Source organism: Pipistrellus kuhlii, unplaced genomic scaffold (assembly GCF_014108245.1).
Source record: "Pipistrellus kuhlii isolate mPipKuh1 unplaced genomic scaffold, mPipKuh1.p scaffold_m20_p_7, whole genome shotgun sequence".
NCBI lineage: Eukaryota > Metazoa > Chordata > Mammalia > Chiroptera > Vespertilionidae > Pipistrellus > Pipistrellus kuhlii.
This window is the reverse complement of record NW_023425573.1, coordinates 76,094,122-76,117,276: the sequence shown is the minus strand read 5'-3', so window position 1 is coordinate 76,117,276 and position 23,155 is coordinate 76,094,122. Positions and strand designations below refer to the sequence as shown.

The 23,155-nt window shown below is 52.7% G+C and overlaps 1 protein-coding gene across 28 annotated transcripts in view; it reads left to right on the top strand.

Moving 5' to 3' along the window:
- The window catches only part of CLASP1 (cytoplasmic linker associated protein 1), a 220,673-nt gene extending 205,620 nt beyond the window's left edge, over window positions 1-15,053 (top strand). For all 28 annotated transcript variants that reach the window (XM_036422281.2, XM_036422299.2, XM_036422283.2 and 25 more), the window contains 3 exons: window positions 8,221-8,427; window positions 9,480-9,596; window positions 12,729-15,053. In XM_036422281.2, coding sequence (XP_036278174.1) covers window positions 8,221-8,427; window positions 9,480-9,596; window positions 12,729-12,815 — 411 coding nt within the window. In that variant the 3' untranslated portion in view covers window positions 12,816-15,053. The remainder of the gene's footprint in view (window positions 1-8,220; window positions 8,428-9,479; window positions 9,597-12,728) is intronic.
- Window positions 15,054-23,155: the final 8,102 nt, after the last annotated feature.

The window sequence follows — 23,155 nt, the reverse complement described above, 5'->3', positions numbered from 1 at the left end:
TATGGGAACTCCTTTGAAGGTAACAGTTTTGTTTTCTCTTGCTGCTTTTAAAATTCTCTCTTTGTCTTTAAGTTTTGGCATTTTAATTATGATGTGTTGGCGTGAGCCTGTTTGGGTTCTTGTTTGGGGTTCTCTGTGTCTCCTGAACTTGTGTGACTTTTTTCTTTACCAGGTTAGGGAAATTTTCTTCCATTATTTCTTCAAACACCTTCTCTATGCCTTTCTCTCTTTCTGCCTCTTCTGGCACTCCTGTGATTCTAATACTGTTATGTTTCACGTTGTCCCACAGCTCCCTTAATCTGTCCTCCTACTTTCTAATTGTTTTTTTCTTTTTAGTTTTCTGATTGAGTGATAGTTTCAACTCTGACTTCTAATTAACTGATTCAATTCTCAGCTTCCCCTAATCTGCTGTGTATTCTTTCTGGTTAATAATGGTGGATTTTGTAACGAAAGAAAACATGACAATTTCAAGAGAAACATAAAAAGTGTTTTATTCAAAGTAATGTCCATCGCTAGCTGCACATTTCTTCTATCTTTCAGGTAATTGGTGGGTACCGTCCCAATAGAACTTTTTTTGGTTTGAGACAAACCATTCAGAGACCCAGTTTTCCACTTCTTCGTACATTTTGAAGTGCTGCTCAGAAAGTGCATGTGCCATCAATCAGAATAAATTATAATCTGAAGGAGCAAGGTCTAGTGAATACAGTGGATGGGTTAATACTTCCCAGGCAAGATCTTTTAATGTGTCTTTAACTGGTTTTGAGATGTATGATGGTGTGTTATCATGAACCAAAATTACTTTGCTGTGTCTTTTCACCATTCTGGTCATTTCACGATCAAAGCGTGGTTCATATTGATTATTTGTTGCCAGTAGTGATCAGTATTAATGATTTTACCTGGTTTTAGAAGCTCATAATACACCACACCTTCCTGATCCCACCATATGCAGAGCATTGTCTTCTTTTTGAAGTGATTTGGTCTTTCAGTCAATGTTGATGGTTGACCTGCATCAACCCATCATTTTGAGCATTTGGAATTCTCAAAATAAAATCCACTTTTCATTGCCAGTCATAATTCAATGCAAAAAAGACTTCCATTTTGTGACATTAAAGCAACATTTTACTGATGACTTCTCAGTTTTCTATAACTTTCATTCAATTGATGTGACACCCATTTTCCTTCCTTTAAAATCTTTCCCATGATTGTAAATGATCATAATTTGTTTTCTGAGCAATGTTTAATCTTTCTACTAGTTGTTTTTGAGTTTGACATGCATCTTCATCCAATAATGCTTGTAATTGTTGGTCTTTAAACTTTTGTGGTTGACCTGGACGTTCTTTGTCTTTCACATCAGAATCATCACTTTTAAAGTATTTAAACCAGCATTCACAAGTATCTTAAGATGGAGCATGTTCATCATAAGCTTCTTGAAGTATACAATAACTTTTTCTTCAAAATAAAGTAATGAGTTAAAACTTCCTGCAAATGCTTTTTTTGGCATGAAATTCAACATTTTTAAGAGTAAAAATGTCTATAGTGTTAGCACTTTTAGCAAATTTAATACATGAAGTTTTGAAGCTTGCTGTCAATACAACAAAATAGCATACATATTAAGTCACATATATATCAACATATCTGTAATTCCATCTGTTGAAAAAAAATCCACATTATCAACTGGTACTCCTAGTATGTTCGTTGTGTTATGTCATTCTTTATCTCAGACGGTTCTTTTTTCATAATTACTGTATCTTTTTTCATGCTGTTAAGCATCTTTACCACCATTACTCTGAACTCTATTTCAGATAAATTTCTTATCTCTGCTTCATTTATCTCTTCTTCTGGAGAATTTTCTAGTTCTTTCATTTGGGGGTTATTTCTTTGTCTCCTCATTTTGGTTTTTTGTTTTGGTTTGTATGTATTAGATAGATCCTCTACACCTCTCAGTCTCTAGTGCAGAATAGTGTTAAAGGCTGTTTCTGATTAATTAGATCAGGCAAAAACTCAAAGCCTCCAGAGATCACCTGTGCCTACAGACTAATAGGATTCCAATTTTAATTGCTCCCCAGGCAATTGTCCTTAGGTGTGGTGAGAGTTTTCAACAAAGTGGGGCAGTTGCTACTGCCTGGAGGCTAATTGTTACTTTTAATCTCTTAAGTGGCCTCAGGGCAAGGTGTTTTCCAATAGGATGTGTCAACTGTCTTCCCCCAGGCAAGGCAGATATCTATGTGGGAAAGATGTCTGCTGCTGTGTGAGGGAATAACTCAGACCAGGAAATTTAGGGTGTCTTCCTTCTGAGCTCCATCCCTCAAGTCCCTAGTCCTGGTATCTGTCTTCATAACTCCAATTCACTTCATCCTCCCTCTGCCAGAGCACAAGATGGGTGGCTCCTCAGGGAGTTTTGTGCATTGTCATGTATGCAGAAGAACACCGACTTAATTTTACTGTTTTGTTCATGTTTTCTCATTAAGAAGAAGCTATTTAGTTAAAACAAAACAAAACAAAAAAAACAGGAAAAGAGGGAAAAAAGTCAGCACAAGTCAGTTGCCTCTTTTAACAGACACATCATCTGGTTTGTATCCTGGTTTTACCAGTAGTCACCATGCATTAGCTGACAAATTACGGCATCTCCTGTGACCCTCTTCCCTCACTGGGAATAATTTTGTTGACTATATTAGTTCATCTGGTCCTCAGATATTAAAAAAAATAAATCTTCACCCAAGGATATGTTTATTGATTTTAGAGAGGGAGGGAGAGAGAGAAACATTGATCTTTCATTTGGGGGTTATTTCTTTGTCTCCTCATTTTGGTTTTTTGTTTGGGTTTGTATGTATTAGATAGATCCTCTGTGACAGCAGCGCGGTCTGTTAGTGGCTCTGAGGACAGTGCAGGGCGTGAACCTGGGAAACTACTTTATGCTTCTGGACCGTGGACCATGGTGTTTCTTCCCTGTTATTGGGGGGGAGAGGAGGGCCTAGAGGACTGCCTGTTCTCATCCAGCCTCCAGCTGAGAGGACTGGCTGAGGAGGAGCACGCCTGCACCCTGGGAGATTATGAGCCTCCAGTTTTTCATGGGCCCGATCTTGCGATGTGGCCAGAAGCCCGTTCCCTTTGTATTATAGTTAATGCTTTCTAACAAAGACAAAACCAGAAACCTCTGTAGTCAGCCTCTGGGGGTAAGGCACAGTGAGTCTCCCACCCGAGAGCCCTCCCTCATTGGAAAGGACTCGTGTGCTGGGTCCAGGCCGTGTGGACGCTGCACCAAAATCCCAGAATTTTTAGCAGAACCTGTCTTTTACCAAAACATGGTTTGCCTAAAACGCTGTCAAACCTATTTTTAGAAGATCTTTCCAGTTGTCCTGGGAGGTGGCACCACCTTTTCCCCGGCTCCCAGGTGATTGCAGAGCTGAGCTGGGAGTGCCCACGTGGAAGAGCGCTTTGATTTGGGCACCTGGTTGTTTGTTTGTTTATATATGTCTTTTTTGAGCCAGTTATCCTGATGTGTCAGTGACAGGGCCGGATCAGACTTATTAAAACATGTAATTCAAATTTTGACAAATTCTTTGCTCCAAAAGAAACCTTATCTTTAAGCAAACATTCTCCAGTATTCTGAGTAATGATCTCATTTTTTAAAAAAGTTAGATAAGGAAATGATGCTTCTTCTAACTAGACACTATTATTTCACTAACTTTGAAAAGGAAGAATTCCTATGTTTCTAACCAGAATAGAAAAATGACCATTATTGGAATAATTGTGATAGCTTCAAGGTGGAATATGATCCAAAAGCCTCTTTAATCTGCCGTCTCTCAAGCATGTGCCCAACCCCCTTTCTAAGTCCTTGCCTCCTCCCTTCCCTTCCTCCTGCTGCTGCCCATGTTTACTTTTGCTCTCCGTGGCTTACATCACTAATCTTTGCTTCTTATGTAACATAGAACTCAGGGCAAAACCTAAAGTTCACCCTGATTCAAGCAGCCTGCCTGGCCGGGGTTTGGCATGTGTGGTGAAGCCAGGAGCACCACCTGCCTTGGCAGGAAGAGCTGTCCTGGGGACGACCACAGCGCGGAGTGCCGCCACGCCCTCTGGAGGAGCAGCATCTGCATTTTGCTTTCGGGAATTCTAGAAGCCTCCCTCCCTGTGTTAGGGGCATTGGATTAGCTGCTTCCTGCCGAGGGGTTTGGTGAAGGAAGATCTCCCCTGGTTTGGGTGTGAGTTCCGTAGATCTGAAGCCGGCAGTGTCCGCAGCAGCTCACTGCACCATAACAGGGAGCACAGAGAGCCTGGGGGAGGGAGCCGGCAGCAGTCCTCACGGCTGCTGCCCCTGCCTGTGCTCGGACACTCCCGGGTGGCGCGCGGGGGGTTAGTTTGCTCCTGTTGTGGCTGTGAGGGCCACTGCTGAGCCTGAGTCTGTCTGTCCCTGCAGCCTACGTCTTTCCACCACGCTGCTTCCCATCTCCTGGTGGGGTCTTTTTATTAATTTCAGAGAGGATGGGAGAGGGAGAGAGAAACATCAGTGATGAGAGAATCATTGATGGGCTGCCTCCTGCACACCCCCTACTGGGGATCGTGCCCAAAACCGGGCATGTGCCCTGCCTGGAATCGAACAAGGACCCTTCTTGGGATCTTAAACATCTGTTTCTGTACATCACCGTTTCTAACTTGGGTATATCTATGAAATCATTCAGTGTTTTCTGATCCTTTTGTTTTTTTCAAGTTGAAGAGCTGAGACCCACTGCTTCCTCAGTTGGGAGAGCGCGGCTTTCTGGCCAGTGTGTCAGGGTGCTTGTGCACGTGACTGCTTCCGTGGGAGCGCTGGTTCAGAGAGCGGGCACGCTCAGCGTGGTGTGCAGGAGCTGAGGAGGAGGAGGAGGAAGAGCGTGATGGCCATGCACCGCATGGTGGAGCTCTCCCAGGACGTGCTGCCCTCTTAAACAGCATTGCAGGGGGCTGCTCGCCTGAACGGAAGTCTTTCCGAAGAACAGATGAGTGTTGTCCTTTGCATGTGGGGCACTGGAGGGGTGCACTTGGTGCAGGGGCTCTCCTGAGGCTCACGTTGCTCACTGGTAGATACCTTGCCGCCTCCTCGATGGCGGGGCGCTCCTTAGATGGAGCGTGTGGGTGCAGACCAGCGAGGCATGCCGAGGGGTGACTCTGCCAGTTGTGAGTGCTTTACCACGACATGCACGAGGGGAAGGTTAGTTTGACAGACATTTTTAATGTCCCCAGTGTACAGCGGACATGGCCTGTGCAGGGAGAGCACGGTGGCTGAGGTGTGTGCTGGCCCTCCCGGAACTGCTAGTCAGGTGGCAGAGACGCTGAGCGGATGTCTGGGTGCGGCGTGCAGTGTGCGCACAGAGCTTCCTGCCTGTGCTAAAGCGAGTGGGACCCAGGGGTGGCTAGGCCTAGCCAGGGGAAGGACAGGCATGATCCACATTCAGGGAAGGTACGGTGACTAGAGGTGGGCACTGAGGTTTGGCCGGCCCGGCCTGTGCAGGGCGGGCCCTCAACTCGGCATTACCAGAGCACAGTGGGAAGTGCAGCTAGAAGGCCTCATTGTCCCGCAATGCTGATTGAAGGGCTCGACATGGTCACCAGGGTAGCATGTTAGAGGGATTATTGGAGTGGGCAGACCCTCGATGAGGGCAGGAGGCCAGGCAGGAGGCATCCTCTGGACAGAGCTCTGTGCTCTGGTAGCCCCAGCTCCCGGCCAGCCGCCGTGTCCCTTCAGCAAGGCCTGCTGGTAGCCTTCAGGTGTTTCCTAGGTGTGGTCACTCCTGTACCTCTCTTCATCCAGGGAACGGTAACAGTGGGGGTTTTTATCGATTGGAGAGCGCGAGAGCCATCGATGTGTTGTTCCACTTGTTGATGCATTCGCTGTTTGATTCTTGTATGTTCCTTGACTGGGGATCAAACCTGCACCCTTGGGCTATCAGAACGATGTTCTAAGCTGCCTGGCCAGGGTAGCCTGTATTTTTAAATCCTCCTTTTAGAGTTTTTAAAAATTGTGCCTTTCCTCAACAGAGGACTGAGCTGAGGTTTGTGTGTGGTACTGCTCTCTGAGATTGAGAATGTGCCATGCAAACCTGCATACCGCCTCCTTGAGTCGAAGGGGTAAAGTTCATGTGTACATACCAGGGCTGAACAGCACTCTGCTTTCAGGGCATCTGTGTAGGAAAGGCTGCACTTTGCAGGAGATTGAATTGCCAAGAAAAGCTCACCGTGGGTTTCTTTTAAATACTCTCATTTCCATGTGTCCGTGAACGAATGTGGCGAGCCGTACATGTGACTCAGTCAGGACTTGCTGACAGGGCAGCTCACCCACTTGCATTGGGTGCACGGAAGCCCGGTCTGCGTGGCAGCTCAGCTCCCTGCCTGCTGTGCAGGAGCAGAGGCCGGCGGCGCTGGCTCTGTAGGGCCGGGAGCCCCTGAGCTGGAAGAATTCCTGCCGAACACCGGAGAGTCCGACAGTCATTCTACTTCCTGTCCCTTCTGCCCAGTCCTGGCCAACTGCAAGAAGCTCCTCAGGTCACAGATTCCCACCACCGGCCCACCCGCTGCTGTGGCCTCCACCGCCATTTCCTGGCCTTCGCATCCTCACACTGCCCTCTGTATGGACCACCCACCTGCCCGGCACCCTGAGGGCACGGGGCCACTGTCTGCACCTCTGGTCTGAGCTCCGAGCTAGCCCCTGACACACAGCACAGCTGGAAGGCAGGGAGAAGGGTGATGAGAAAAAATTGCTGGGGCTGTGAAAATCTTAAGAAGCATATGAGCTTTTTAAGGGTAGAGCATGACTCTTAAAATTACCTCTCCACTGTGCTTTGCAGCAAAGCCTGGCTTTTTACATATGGAGGAAGCACAGGCAAATCTTGGGTGTTCTTCACACCTGTGTCCTCACATGCACACAGTTTTGCCCTTGAATTGTGCTAACCTGGGTTTCCATTTGGCTCTAAAGTAGGGGTGTCAAACTCAATCAGAGAAGGGGCCAAAATCTAAAATCCAGCCTAAATCGCGGGCCAAATGGTTTACTGAACAGTCATAAACTGTCATTGTGATGGAAACGCAGCGGAGTGCAGTGATGACAGCGCAGTGCGGGCCACATTGCAAGGCCTGGCGGGACGGATTTGGCCCGCGGGCCTTGTGTTTGACACATGTGCTCTAAAGGATTCAAGCATAATCCCAGTGTGTGCCTCTGCAGGTGTGTGCCGTGTGTCCAGGAGCATGCTGACCAGGTGATGGGGGTGAGCTTATTTAATGCCTGAAGGAGGCATGGTCCTCTCAGGGAAAGCCCAAGAAGTCCCCAACTAGAAGGAAATGTGACTGAGAATTCAGCTTCTTGAAACAGAACAAGTCCTTGGCAGACTGGAGAAGGGCGTGGTTCTGGCAGAGCGGGTGGCCCGAGGATAATGTGCTAGGTTTTCACTGTGTGTAAGGAAATGCGCACCTGTTTACGGTTTGCTGTCTTCACATATCACTTGTGTACGTACTCCTTTTTATCAGTAGTAGTTACTGACTGGCCAGGTATCTTCATCCCCCCTCACGTGATCTGTTTTTATGGACCAGGAAGGGGGTTAGCATGTGTGAACGGTGGGCTGGGGGTTGTCTCCTGCTCTCTGAGCCCAAGCCCCTGCTCGTTCTGTTCTCTGGCTTTTGCACGTGGTTTCCCCTCTGACAGGGTGAGGTGAGTGTGGGACCGGACGAGCAGCTTCCCCAGAGGCTGCTCTGGACCTCCCTGCAGCTGAACCCCGAGTGCTGTGGCCACTCCGACTTCCTTCCATTTCTCGTTATTCCTGCTGTGGGCCCACTGGCGTGGGGTGTTTCTGTTCTCAGTCCGATCTCCTCGGGCACACTCACCGATGTCCCTGTACCTCAGGATCTCCAAGTGCTCGGCACAGCTGCCGGCCCCAGCCCACAGACTGCGGCCGCAGGTCTGGGACCCCGGGCGGTGCCTCCTAACAAGGTCGAGGCTGCTGCTGCTGCTGCAGTGGGGGGCGGAGCAGGCTGCGCTCGGAGAACCACTTTTCCGAGGTTTTTGCCAAAATCCACTGTCCCCACCTCCCCAGGTCCTCCGTACCACCTGTAAATTACCCTCCGGACTTCCCGAGCAGCGTTGTCCCGAGGAAGTGACGGTGGCACTGAGCGAAGCGTGTCGCCCGGCTCCGGAACGGGCAGCACTGCTCCCGGGGGCCGCTCCCGGCCGCGCTCACGCTGGGGCCTGTGTTTCAGGTGGTGAGATCCGCCGAGGAAGCGGCGTCCACGCTGGCCAGCTCCATCCACCCGGAGCAGTGCATCAAAGTGCTCTGCCCCATCATCCAGACGGCCGACTACCCTATCAACCTGGCTGCCATCAAGATGCAGACCAAGGTCGTCGAGAGGATCGCCAGGGAGTCCCTGCTGCAGCTGCTGGCGGACATCATCCCGGGCCTGCTGCAGGTGGGCCTGGCTCCCTCGCTCGCTTGAAGCGGGGCACGTAGGGAAAGTCGGGAGGTGACCTGTTAGAACTGGGAGGCTGTGTGGGGTGGCTGCCTCCCGTGTTTCTCTCGGCTCCCAGTCTACCCTCCCCTGAGGGCAGCAGGAGGGGTCCTGGCAGCCCAGGACTGGGCTTCGAGAATGAGCTCTGTTTACTGTAAACGTATTTGGATCATTTTTGTTGTTGTTCATTCCTTCAACAAACCCTATTGCGCACCTGTGGGCCCCAGCCCTAGGCAAGGTGGCCATGGGGAGTCCGACAGCGGTCCTTGCTCTCACCTACCCAGCAAACAGGGGTTGAAACCCTCCTGAGCATAAGGCGTTGAGTTAGACAGGCTCTGGGGGAAAATTGTCTCCACTGCTAGGCGTCACCTCAGGGTGGGCAGCCTGGCGAGCGGAGGTGCGGGGCTGTGCTAAGCTACCCGGGGAGGTGCGAGCTGACCGCTGGGACCAGAGCAGCAGGAGGCAGGGGGCGGGGGCTCATCCGGGCGGCGGTGACCTGTGGGGTCCTGATGAGAGCTCCCTGGGGCAGGTAGGGAAGTCAGCCTCCCGCCGTGCTGCTGTTCGCTGAGCACGGGGCCTGGGATTAAAGACACGCTGCTGGGCCTGGATGACGCCAGGCAGCGGGCACAGTGGAGGGAGCCCGGGGTGTGGGTGGAGTGGGATGAGGGACGGTAGTTTGAGGTCCAGCTCTAGCGGGTGCTAACTGATGTCCCGGCACAAGGGTGAGCAGTTTTCACACGTGAAGCTTGTTTCACCGTCGGGAACAGTCCAAAGGAAGCACGTTTCTGTGCCCCTTCCCGTTTCCTGTCCCGTCCCCGGTGCTCGGGGACTGCTGAGGCAGGTCGCCGCGGCTGCCGCCGGAGAGCTCTCGGGTCAGGTGCAGGCTGAGGTATGCCTGGTTGTTGACGATTCCAAGGTTGAACTCTAAGGGCACTTGTGGAAATGTTGAAATACTGACGACGAAGCACTTCTTTGATCTCGTTTCTTTTTTGTGTTCCCCTCTGACTCTGCAGGGTTATGACAACACGGAAAGCAGTGTGCGGAAGGCCAGTGTGTTTTGCTTGGTGGCAATCTATTCCGTAATCGGAGAAGAGCTGAAACCTCACCTCGCACAGCTCACGGGGAGCAAGGTACGGGTCCTGTTACAGGCCGAGGCCCGCCTGGGCTCTGCGGCGTGTCCGCACTCGCTGTCCGCGCTCCGGCCCCCAGCGTCCCCACTGTGTGTGTGGTGGTGGGGCCCATTTCCCTGAAAGCGTTCTCCTAAAGGTGGAAGTGACCACTGGGTAGGGTCGTCACGGTGAGCCACAGCGGGGTCTGTCAGAGGGAAGGGGGCTGTTTGGAAGCAGCCTGTCTTCTCTCACAGAAACACTGGGAGGTTTGCCTGCTGGGTGAGCTGCGTGCTGGGTGGGAACTGGCTCTCGGGGCATCACAGGACTGGTGGCCACTCTCCCCACGTGCTCGCCGAACCCAGCACCATTCTCTGTCTGCACTTGGTGGTGTTGGCTCACTTACTCTGACAGCATCCCCGTGGCTAAGGACAGTGCCCGCGTTTAACTGGCGAGAGCATACAGGGATTTAACCCCAGAAGCCGGCATTGCCACGCCCTGCGCTGCCGCTCGTGTTTCTTTAAGAGTAGTTTAGAATCAGGCAGAAAATAGGAAAAAGGACTATTGGCTGGAGTGCTTATGGTTTAAAAATAAGCTCAGATCTGCTGAGCCTGCTGCGGGAGAGCAGGTAGAAACGGAGGGGGAGGCGGTGCCTTGGTGATCTCCGAGGAGAAGTCCCGACCTGCTCCGGACCAACTGGGGCGGGGCCTGGCAGCGGTGCCATACAGGAGCAGGAAGCGAGCGGCGCCTGACCTTGCTCCTGAGACAAGAAGGAAGCAGCAGGTGACGCCCTGTGCTGGTCCAGTGGGCACACAGAAGGAGTCCTGCTTTCTCAGAGCTCCCAGCAAAGCTGCCTCTGCACGCCTTCCAGAGCATGACCTGTGGGACCCTCAGCACAGCTGACACTTCAGTCCACTGTGTGTGTGTGTGTGTGTCTGTGACTGTGTCTCCGGGGATTGGTGAAGTGGGGTATGTAGTAGGTGACCTGAGGGCCCAGTGACGGACTCCCCAGTCACCTGAGCTCCGGACACGTTAGGCGCACCTCGGCGTGGCGTGCAGTCTTGTGGTTGAGCCTTGATTGCTGTTAGCGTGACTGGGAGGAATTACTCTCCAGGCCAGTTGGCTGTGGGGACCAGCTGCAACCACAGTGGGAGACACCCCTATGGAGCAGGACTCGCCTCAGTTTGGCTTCCGTGCTCACTGAGTCTGGCCCTGAGTGTGTCACTTGTGGATGTGTAGAGTTGTAATCTGCTGTGGTCAGAAGCTGTCCACTGGCTCTGGGGCCTCCTGGGGAGTGCAGAGTCAGCCACTGCCCAGGGTGACCGGCAGAAGCTAAGAGATCTGCAGGTAGCATATAGTGGAATCATGTTCTTCTGTCCACTCTGCCAATCTCAGTCCTTTGATTGGCAAGTTCAATCCATTTATATTTACAGGAGCTACTGATACAGGAGGGGTGCTTCTAGCATTTTGGTATTGGTTTTCTATATACCATAAAGCTCTCACTTCCCTCCTTTCCTGCAGTCCTGTCTTTTGTGTTTGTTTGCTTTCTGTACTGAAATATTTTAATTCCCGTTTCCTTCTGTGTCCACTCTACAGCTGTTTTCATTGTGCTTACAATGGGGATTGCATTTGACATTCTAAGGTTACAATAGTCCCATTTGAATTTACACCAGCTAATGAGCAAGCTTTCTGAGCCCTGGCTTTTTATTTTTAAAACGGGAGACCCTCGAAGGATTTTTATGAGGCTCAGATACGGTGATAAGTGGCATCGAAGTCCTTGTAGCCTGTTAAACATGGACACATCATTAACTCTTGTTGTCTTCCCTTGTACTTACAGTTGTATTCTAGACTTGACTGGGTGGATGCATTAGTGGTCTGAGTTGCTAAGAAGTATAACAGTAATTAACTCATTTTTAACTGGCCTTTCATAGAAATATCTTGTCTTCTAGATTTTTTAAAAAACTCATTCACTCCACAGCATGTGTTAGGTACATGCTTTCTTCACTGAACTAAGTTAAGGCAGGTGGGAAAAGCACAGCTCACCCTGCCCGGAGCAGCGTGCACAGCGGGGTCAGGCTGGAGCGCGGGAACCTCGGTAGCAGCCCAGGAGTGAGCGGCGTCAGTGACCGCCGTGCCACAGGCTCTGGTTCTAGGTGCTAAGCCATGGGAGCAGGAGGAAGGGGGCCAAACGGGGCTGGGCTGGGCAGGGTGGGGTGAGCTGCTTGGGAGGGAGGAAGGAGCAAACCGCAGGAAGGAACAGTGAGAGCAATCGGAGAGGGGCGTTCCGAGGACATGTTTACTGAACAAGGAGCTCAGAAGGCACCTGGGAGGTGTGACCGCTCTTCATTTTGCAGGGGGGAAGGTGAGGCTCAGGAAGTGTTTTCTGTGGTCACATGACCAGTTGGTTCTGGAATTCCGCCGCATCTGTTGAGTTTCAGGCCAGGGTTCTCTGGGTCCTGGTTGGCCCTGGAGACGTCCTCCTGAGCATTCAGATGGCGCTTTCCTCGTAGCATGACGTTATGTCAGCCATTTTAAGATCGAAAAGGTGGGGAGTGTAAGTTAACGTGAGGAGACAGCGAGGCAGGCCCGGGTGGGGGCACAGAGACCTGTGAGCTGCGGCAGCTCCAGGACACCTGCCACACTCCCTGCGGAGCGCCCACAGCACGGTCCGTCTCCGCGTGCGTGCGTCGGGGAGCACCAGCGGGCGTCTCTGTGTGTCCCACGCTGCGGTGGCCGAGAGCGGCCACGGATAGTGTGCAGAGGAGAAAGGGAGACAGGCCTGCGATGCCCAGGGCTGTGTGGCCTGGCCTCAGTTGGCTGAAGTGGGGTGCAGAGAAGGTGGGGGTGGAAGGAACAGCTGGGGTACAGACGACCTCAGTAGGACACCTCCAGGGCCTGGGCTCTGCCCTGCTTGCCGCCAGCGTGGAGGAGCGGTTGGCTGTGGGCGCCCTTGAGGTGGGCGTCCTGTCCTGCGTGTGCCTTTCCCTTGTGGGAGCCCCCTGCCTTCTGTCCTCAGGGCCTGGCCCCAGCCCTGGTGGCGTGGGATGAGGCGACACCCAGTCAGTGTCTGTGTATGACTTTCCCGGTGAAGGTGCGGGTACTCTGTTCCCATTTCCCGCCTGCTCGCCTCCTCTAACCCGGCCTCTCTCCCTGCAGATGAAGCTGCTGAACCTGTACATCAAGAGGGCGCAGACCACCAACAGCAACAGCAGCTCCTCCTCCGACGTGTCCACGCACAGCTAAGCCGCGGGGCCTCAGACCTTCCGCCCCGTCGGCCCTGCCCGGGACGAGGAGCGCAGATATTTATTACAGTCAGTATTCGGTCCCTCGCAGCTTTTGTGTAGAATCTTACTGGCACTGAATGTAAAGGAGCAAGGCCTGTTTTGCGTCTTCACACACAACTGAAGAAGCGAAAGAGCCTGCGTCTCCGCACTGAGCTGGCACCGGGGCCAGTGCGCGGCCCCCTCCAGCCACCGCGACGGCAGCTGCAGTGGGCCCGGGGCGTGGCGGTCTGTTCCCTCCCATCGTAGCGTCCTGTGGCCGGGGCCGTGACGCCACGAAAGGGTTGGTTACCTCTTTGAGTTGTATTGGAGACATGCTGAGAATGTGAATCACTTGGCGAGAAAGGAGGAAAACCGGAGATGGCCTCTGGCAGACCCAGTTGCTTCTGTACCGGGCCAGGCAGCGGCCCTGACGCCAGTGCGGCTCCTGGGAGGTCCAGGAAGCTGTTTTCAGGGGCCTCTCGGGCCCTGAGTCTGTCCCCGCCCTGCCCCCGCCCCCACCCCCGTTCTCCTGCCCCCCAGCGCTTGCTTACGCTGCTCAGTTCTCACTCAGCCTGGCGAGTGGCACCTGCACCATCTCAGTTTTCATTTCTCAGTTTAATTTGGAGTTAAGATCCAAGAAAAGTCTAGAGAGAATTACTATTTTTAATTTTATGGACTGAAGGACTTCCTTCATCTTCTGTTGAAATAGTCATTGTTTAAGGGAAAAAGTAATTATGGTGAATGACAAATGGCTGGAAACAGGATTTATAACATAATTTTAGAGTGTTTCCTTTGGTAAGAAATTCCCAGAGTAACTACCCATTTTAAAAGTTTCTTGAGAGTCTGATTGCTTCAGAGTCATTTAAGTAAAATTCTTAAAGCGAATGGAAATCCTGAACGCGAGCATGAGGGTGTCTGTCGCTGGAGTTTCAAACCACAGTGCCCTTCGCGGAGGGAGGACCCTCCCCTCCTGCTGCCTGCGGCCGCCGAGCGAGCAGAGATGTTCAGGTTCTCACTTCCGCCCTCCTCCCCTCTGACCTCCAGCTTCAGCGTAGGAAGTCAGCAAAGACTGTGGCAGACAGACGCATTTCATTCAGATTTTGTTTTAGATACTTTATTTGGAAATGGGCCCGGAGAATGAAGGTGCAGGAGAGGGAAGCCAGGTGCCTTTGCTGTGTGTGCGTGCGTGTGAGTGCGCATGTGTGTGCTGGGTGTGTGTGCAGGGTCTCTCGCGAGTGCCGTGGTTGGACGTTACTGGCTTATTTTGGCTCAGAACACAGCAGGGCCTGCTTCCATTGCTAGATGCTCCATGTTAATATTTCACTGAGGGGGTTGCCATGCTCCGCAAGGTCTCTATCGCTGCTGTTGTACAAGCGCAGCTCAGGCTGGGTTCCCTCCCTCTGACAGTGCGGCCCAGGCCCCACAGCGCCTGCCCAGGGAGGACCTGAGCGTGGCCGGTTGCCCGCATGGCGCTCACAGGCTCGCCGAGTGTCACAGGCCCGTCTTCAACCCCAGCTTAGAGAGGTGCGGTCCCCCAGGCGTCCAGCAGCCGCCACGCTCAGACCCGCATGCACCGCCTGCAGCCCCGCTTCCCCGCAGGCCTGTCCCCGTGAGAAACACAGAGCAAAGCCCAGACGCGTCTGCCTCCCGTCCGCCTGACGTCCGGGCGCTACAGCCCCTGGACACAGCGCCGGGCCAGCTCCTGCTCCCAGCCGCTGCCATCGTCAAGGTCAAAGCTGAGGCTGAGGCTGGCGAAGCTGCTCCTCAAGGACACTCCCCTCTGGGCCACGGCCACGGCCGCTCTGGCCCAGCACTCGCTTTCAACACCCGCTGCAGCTGACGCAGAGGGTTTTGTCCCATCTCTCTCTCTCCAGCCGCCCTTTATTTATCAAGCATAACACACGGCAGAGAACGGCAGTCAGGACTCTAGAACCTGCAGGACTTGGCTGGCGGTGACGTTTGGAGTGGAAAGTGCCCTGCAAACACCGGCCACCAATGTCCGTCAGTGCTGTGTGCGCACGCATGTCCTGCGCCCCCCGGTTGGGTTTCTGGTTTTCGGTTTTATTTGGGGGGGCTTTTTCACGTTACATCCATATCTGTATTTATATCTTCTTCCTTTCACTCTCCAGTGTATCATGGCAAATGTACAGACTCTTTTGTTAATAATGTAGGATTTGCTAAAAAAGAAAAAATAAAAGAACCCTTTTGAGTTTGCCCTCGAATAAGTGACGCTTGATTTCGTGTCCTGACTGGGCCCCTCTCGCCTCGCCCGGCTCTGGGTGGCGCGGCCGCTGAAACAGCGGGGCTCCGTCCTGGTCTCCTCCTCCCCCAGGAGCCGTCCCCTGCGGGCGCCGCGTGCTGGACGGCCAGGGAGACACCGGGACTGCCGGAGCGGGGCTCCCCACCACCCTCCCCTGGCCGAGGGGGAGCACGGGGTGCAGAGCCTTGGGGGCCAGGGGAGGGCTCGCAGGCTGCCGCCTGCAGGGCGTGGGCCTCAGAGGAGCGCCGGCCCCAGGCACGAAGGCGCTTCTCTGGAGTTTCACTGAAACGTCTAATACTGTGTTTCAGGGCTCGTTTCAAGTGTCGCTACCATGGCTCCGAGCCTCCCGCGTCCTACCCATCGGACGTGACCATGGTGATCAGACTCCTGGATTCAAATCCCAGCTCCCCTTCTCCCTCGGGCAGCCACGTCAGCCCTGCCTCAGCCCTCCGCTCACAATGGCCGGGAACGGCCGCGGGAAGTGCCCTGGGGTCGGGGGGTGGTGTGCGAGGCGCTGCGGAGGCCGCCTGCCCGAGTGGAGTGGGTGAGGGCATACTGGTCAGGGGTCGGGGCTGCTCGGGGTCCATGGCCGCTCCAGGGAAATGGACGTCACTCCCCGGCTTTGCACTCAGTTGCGCGGTGGGCTCAGCCTGACGTCAACTGCTCGCTCCGCGCTCCGCCTGGGCTTCACGGAGGCCGCCTCAGAGGGTGTCCTCTCCCTGGCAGCGCCCCCAGCTCAGGGCCTGCCTCCTGGCTTCTCACTTCTCAAGCCCCAAGCAGGACACTCCAGCCGTGTCACTTGCCTCCAGCCACGTTTCCTCCTGGCCCGGGTCTGCGGAGGGCCCGCCTCCAACACGTGTGTCCGGTGAAGCCACGTGCTGCTCACCTCAGCCACGGTGACGTCCAGCCGTGTGGGGTACAGCCCGGTGGTCGTGGCCTTGGTCCCGGGGACATGTTTGCCCGGGGTCTCACCCTCCGGGGCGGCCCACCTTCTCGCGATGCCGTGGCTGTGGCCTCAGTGAGCTGATGCCTGCAGGTGAGCCGATCGGAAGCGGTTCCATGTCTGTCGTCTGTCACTGTGTCTCTTCGGGAATCATCCTGTCTTCTCGGTGCTCAAATGCAAGCCTGCCGGGCACTGTCATCGACGTCATTTCTGTCCCTTGCTGCTTTCTGCCGGGAAGGTGGGGCGCCATTATATTTTGTTTTATTTTTAAATATATTTTATTGACTTTTTTTATAGAGAAGAAGAGAGAGGGATAGAGAGTTAGAAACAACGATGAAAGAGAATCATTGATCAGCTGCCTCTTGCAACACCCCCTACTGGGGATGTGCCGTAACCAAGGTACATACCCTTGACCGGAATCGAATCCCGGACCTTTCAGTCTGCAAGCCGACGCTCTATCCTAGGGGTGTCGAACTCAATCAGAGAAGGGGCCAAAATCTAAAATCCAGCCTAAATCGCGGGCCAAATGGTTTACTGAACAGTCATAAACTGTCATTGTGATGGAAACGCAGCGGAGTGCAGTGATGACAGCGCGGTGCGGGCCACATTGCAAGGCCTGGCGGGACGGATTTGGCCCGCGGGCCTTCTGTTTGACACATGTGCTCTATCCACTGAGCCAAACCGGTTTCGGCGAGCGCCGGTATATTTAAACGCCTTCCACGAGTTCCCACCCAACGGGAGAGGTCGCAGACCCGAAGCTGTCGGCATCGGATCGCTGATGGGAGGCGGGACAGGCACCTGAGGAGCCCTCAGCCGTGAGGCTCACAGGGGGCGTCGCAGGGTGTGCACAGTGAGAGGAGGAAGGAGGTGCGGCTGTGCCGTCTCCAGGCGAGGCCCGGGCCAGGGAGCACCAGCGGTACCCGGTGCGCGGCGGAGCTCGGGCCCTGCTCGCCAGCCGCTGTCTTCCGTGCTCCTCCAGCTCCCACCTTCCAACATCTTTCCTGATACCGCGGCCACGCCAGAGTCGGGGGGGGTTGTAAGGGGGGACCTTGTGAGGTAGCAGCTGCCTCCCCTCAGCCCCCTGCCCAGTGCTGCTGATGCTGGAGGCTCAGGGCCTGGAAACGTGCATTTCCAACAAGTCGGGGGGCGGGGGCGTGCAGGTGCTGTCGGCCTGGGACCGGCCTCAGAACCATTGCGGGGCCTTTCCCTGGGCCCGGCAGGGGGGTCAGGCCCTGGGCCATCCTGAGAGGAGCGCTGCAGAAACCGCTGGGCTTCGGGGGGGTCGCCAGACCATCGCTGCGTTGGGGGCGTCGGTGGTGACGGAGCATCTGGACTGGGACTGGGAGGGGAATGGGTGCCATTAGCGGAGGGCAAACGGGACCCACCTCCCTGGTACAAAGCTCCGCTTGGCCGCCTGTTTCCTCCAACACTGATTAACTCCCCTGCAGGGCTCCGGGCGAGGGTGGACAAAGGTCATGTGAATGAGCATCTAATCTTAGGTTATATGTTTAAAACACATTAAAACGTCCCACTCCAGTGCCCTCAGCCCCGGGCCTGCTGCCAGGCTGGAGCCCATGAGCCTGACTCCCTGGGCCAATTCCCGGCAGCTGGGAGAGGACCCGCCTCCCTGGGTGCCGGGGAGGAGGGCGAGGGGGGGGGGGGGGGGCAGGAAGGCCCGCCGCCCACCGCTCCGGGCACTCCGGGGCGCCAGGTGCGGGCCCGGCAGGGGAAAGGCCTGCTGGGTTTGGGATGTCTGATCCAAGTCCGAGCCTTGAGGGTCCATCCGGCTTAAGGTGACTCGGTGCCGTCTTCTGGAGCCCGGAGGGGAAGGAGCCCCGCGGGTGGAGAGAGGAGCGGTGTGCGGTGGGCAGAGCTCCTGACAGCTCGGGCCTCCACACTGTCCCTTTACAAGCCTCGCACTATCGAGGCGCCCGGGTGACAGAGCTGCTCAGTAAGGGTTTGAACAAACACACAGAAGAACGAATGCATCAGCTTCCAAACCCCGAATGACAGGACCCTCCGCGGGTGACTCAGCCAGTGGGCGGTCTGTGACGTGACTGACGTGACGGGGTTACACAATGGGAGCCCCGGGCAGCAGGGGCTGGTTAGCAGCGATCTGTGCCATTGTAGGAAGATGGCTTGGTTTCTTTTATGACTGTCAGAGGCATTTACAAGAAATAACCTGAACTGCTGCCCTCTGTGGATGAAACAGGAGGCTGGGTTTGGCTCAGTGGCTCACAGGGATTGTCTGCGCAGGGAATTCCCACGCTCACCTCCCGTGACGATGCCCCAGTCTGGGTGGTGGGCTCGGGGGTGTTTGGGTATTTTCGTGGGTCGTCACTGACACACACGTTACACAGCAGGTCTTGGGACAGCACCCTCCCCATCAGCGCTGGCTGGTAAGGTGGCTGAGATGGAGGGAACGTGTTTGTATCATCTGCTTTGCTTTACATTGTTTCAAAGCTGCAGAACCTGTTGACAATGTCAAGGGCGGGCTTACTGCGTAAGGGAGGACTTTCTTTTTGCATTATCAAATATTTCATAATTTAGCAACAAAAACGTGTGCGGTCACTAAGTTACCAGGTGATTTAGATGAGTCTCCCGTCAGTTCTTTGGTTATCATAGACACAGACCCCCACCCCTAACTTTTAAGCTTTTATAGGAAATGTGTGGAGTCCTGAGAGCACCTCTGAGGACTTTCTTTCCAGGGAAGCGAGCTCATACCGGTGTCCTGCGGGCCTGGGTGGAGGGGAGCCTCGGGCATAGCACACCAACCGTCCTTCCGTCTATCCACCTTCCTGCGCGGGCAGGAGGACCCTCCCTCGGGCCCCTGGCTGCTCCTGCTCAGTCCACGCCCCCCCCCCCCCCCCCCCCCCGGGGCTGCCCCCTAACTTCCAAATGGAGAAATGGTTCTGATGTTCGGATAGTATTGATCGGAGCCTGCTTGTTCCGCTGTGGGGTCCCTTGCCTTCTCCCGAAGGAGGAAAGGCCCGAGAGGGAGGTGCCGGGACGGCCACGCTGCACGCGGCAGGCGCCCAGGGCAGATGTTGGCAGAGGCAGGGCCGCCCCTCTCCCAGGCCTTCCACAAGCCCCACCACTGCAGCCCAGCCCTCCCCCAGCCCATCCCCTCTTCCCCAGAGCCCTGTCCCTACTCCCCCCCAGCCCAGCTCCCTGGAGCCCAGCCTCTCCCCTCCCCGCCCCCAGCCCTCCTCTCAGCCAGCTTCTGCCGAGGGGATGGATGCACTGTGCAGGATGGGAGCAACTTTTGCTGAAGACACGCTGGGGGTGACATGGTTCTTGGGGTGAGCTCAGGCAGAGGCTGTAGCCTGTCCCATGTCATGGCTACCACACAGCAGGCGAACACCCAGGCTGTCCCTTCCCTGGGAGACCGACCTCCTTTTGGCTGCTGCTCCTGGTGACGGCCCCGGTCCCAGCTCCCCTGTCAGAGCCTTCTGCGTAAACCACCTGCAGTGGCTCCCTTGCGTGTAAGCAGAACCCCGAGCAGCAGAGACGAACTACTCAGAGCATCCCCCTTGGTGCCCTGGCCGTGTGGCTCGGCGGGTTGGTCCTCACCCAGGGCGGCCAAAGGCTGCCGCTCCATTCCTAAGCAAACGCCCGGTGTGGACTCTACCCTGGTCTCCAGCCTGGTCGGGGAGGCTCCAGGCAGAGAGGAAGGATCACACAGTATTAGCAAACTGAGTCTTGTAATATCTAATGATGAAGTAGTGTTTACTCTGGGCTTGGTTTGATGTCAAAAAATCAATTAATGAAATTCATCACATGAACAGAGTATAGAGAAAAACCCCCGATCATCTTAGAAGATAAAGAAACTGCATTTGATAAAACTCAACATCCAGACACCCATTTGTGGTTGTAAACATACTTTTGAGAACTCAGAAGGAATCTTTCCTAATCTGATAACGGTTGCCTACAAAAACCTACAGCAAATGTCACACTTAATGAAGACACGCTGAAAGCTTCCCTCAGGTTTGAAACAAGGAAGGCTGTGCATTGCTGCTGCCCCTGCCGGTCACATGGACCCTGCAGAGCTCGGTGAGGCAGGGCGAGGAGAAGGAGAGGAAAGTCACAATGGATAGAAAGGAAGAAATGAAAACGTCATAATTTGTGTATGAAATTACTTTTTAATAGGAAATCCAAAAAAATTATAGCTAAATTATTGTAATTATTAATGAGGTCAGCAAAGTTTCTGGTAAAACTCAGTAAAAAGAAACTTGCTATATGTCACCATAAATAGAAATTAAATTTTAAATAGATGCTGCTTAAAACAATAAAATTTCCTAATACCTAGAGATAAATCTAACAAAAATATGGACAAGATTTTTCTGAAGAAAACTATACAAATATTCATGAGAGAAAATGAATACTAAATAGAGACATATGTTCATCGGAAGGTGTAGTTCTCCCCCAAGTAATCTATATATTTAATGCAATTCTAAAAAATATTCAAGTGTTTTTATGCATTTTGAAAAGCTAATTCTAAAGGGTATATGAAAATGCGAAGTGACAAAAATACTCAAGAGACTAGAAGTCGAAGAAAAACAAAAACAAGGTAGAAGGATTTGTTACCAGAAATAAGGAATTTTTACAAAACTCACTAGTTGTGATAGTGCGGTGTTCTGCAGTAATACACAAACAGACAGAGGGAACAAAGGAAGACTCGGAAACAGACCCAGACAATTGTGACTTTTGACTTACGGCAAAGATGGCACTGCACAGCAATGGGGAAAGGAATTTCCAGTAAGAAGATTGGGTCATGCCCATATAAATATGGGGAGAAAAAAAGAGAAACTTGACCCCTATCTTATACCATGCACAGAAACTAATCCCAGGGAAATGGTTAGCTTAGATCAGCGTTTTTCAACCGCTGTTCCGCGGCACACTAGTGTGTCGCGAGATGTTGCCTGGTGTGCCGTAGGTGCAGACAAGACAAGAATTTTATAATTTTTCACTATTTTGTTTACTTAATATTTCATAATAAAGTAATTATAAAATACTTTCTTTGTGTTTATTTGATTCCTATTCAAGAGAATTACTTTATATATAGTCAATATAGGCACAGAGTTAAATTTTTTAACATTTTCTAATGGTGGTGTGCCTCGTGATTTTTTTCATGAAACAAGTGTGCCTTTGCCCAAAAAAGGTTGAAAAACACTGGCTTAGATATAAAAGGAGAAACAATATATCTTTGAGAAGACCTTCATGACCTCAAAGTGGGGAAGATTTAAATAGGACATAAAGGACAATAATTGTAAAGGAATGGATTGATGAGTTGACTCCTTCCAGTAATAACTTCTAGTCACCAAAAGACTCATTAAAAGAGTGAAAAGGCAAGCTAGGGAGTATGAAAAGATAGTTGCAATATATTTAACCAACAAAGGGCTGAAAATCAAAATATGTAAAAACAAACAAACAAAAAACTCTTGTGAATCAACAAGAAAAAAACACTGTAGAAGCCCCAGGCAGTAGCCGGCAGTTTGCAGGGTTAGGAGTCCGGAGGGAAGTGGCAGGCAGGTGCTCAGCCCCAACAGTAACAGGGAAGCCAGGAAACACTCCGCTCTTGCCCACAGGGTGACTGAAGGGGCAGGATGAGCACACTGAGGCTGGAGCAATGATGTTCTTGTGCCAAAAAAAATTAAATGGAAGCACATTAAATGGCTGAGATTTTCCAAAACTGATAAGAAATGTTAACCCACAAATTCAAGAAGTATAAAATAAGTGAAAAGGGAACCATTCTTAGGTACATCATCATAAAACTAGGGGGGGGGGCTAGATTTAATAAGTAGCCAGAGGGGGCAAAATTGCTTTCTAAGGAGCAACAAGAAAACTGAGAGCTGCCTTCTCACAGAAATATTGGAGGACAAGAAACAATGAAATGACACCATAAACCACTGAAAACAGTAACTGCCCTCCAGCAATATCATACTTAGTGAATATATCCTTCAAAAATCAAGATGGCAGGTAGGTAAACACCAGTACTCACCACCTTCCACAACTGTATCAAAATCACAACTGAAATACAAAACAACCATCATTCAGAATTGCCAGAAATCTGGCTGAATGGGAGTCCTACAACTAGAGAAGTAAAGAAGAAAGCACATTTAGACTAGTAGGAGGGGTGGGAGTATGGAACGGGCTGGCTCAACACCCATGTGTGGCATTATTTTATCAGGAGGGCAATTTCCAAAGCCGCCTGTGAGAAGCAGGGGTCCCAGGCCCACCAAACCCCAGCTCATGGTTCCAGAGCTGGAAGAGAAGTCCCTGTAACTTCGGACTGTAAAAACCAGTGGGGATTGTGGCTGAAGGACAAGGAGGCTGCAGGAGTCCCAGATGTTCCTCTTAAAGGGCCCATGCATGAGCTTACACAGTACCGCTTCCTCTGAGCTCCACCACCAGGTAGCAACTTTGGGAGAGTCCAGAGACATATAAGGAGGAATTGAACTGTCTGGCATCAGGGCATAAACTCAGGGGCAGCTTTCCCCAGATAGGGATGATCATAGGAGTCATTGTTCCTCTGCTAGGACCTCCCCCAATGCAGAGCTGCCTGCAGCCATATCTGAGTTTCCATCAGTGTGGCTCACACTGTTCCCTCCATCCTGGTGATTCCCTGAGACCCTGCCCTACCCAAGCTGTTTACAGCAGCCTTTCCATATGAATGGCTTGTCCTGGCTCAGGCCTCAGAGATTCCTAAAACCTCTCAAGCAGCAGCCTGATCAGCATGCCCCATACTTATCAATAAGAGGCCCAAGACCCGGCACTTGCAGCAGCCTGCCTTGCTTCATAGCTTGGCCTCTCCTGGGCACTTCCTAGCCCAATACAAATAGCAGCCATCTGCAGATCTCTCTGTAGCTCCTGCTGGGTCACCCTGGGCAGTGGCTGACTTTGCACCTCCCTGTATGCCTTAGAGCCAATGCACCCATAATCTGGTATGACATCTTCAGACCATACCAGATTACAACTCTACACATCTACAAGTGACAAACCTAAGGGGCAGACTCAGTGAGCATGAAAGCCAAACTGAAGCAAGTCCTGCCCCCTAAGGGTGTCTCCTGCACAGCAACTCTTCCACTGTAGTCGCAGCTGGTCCTCATAGCCAATT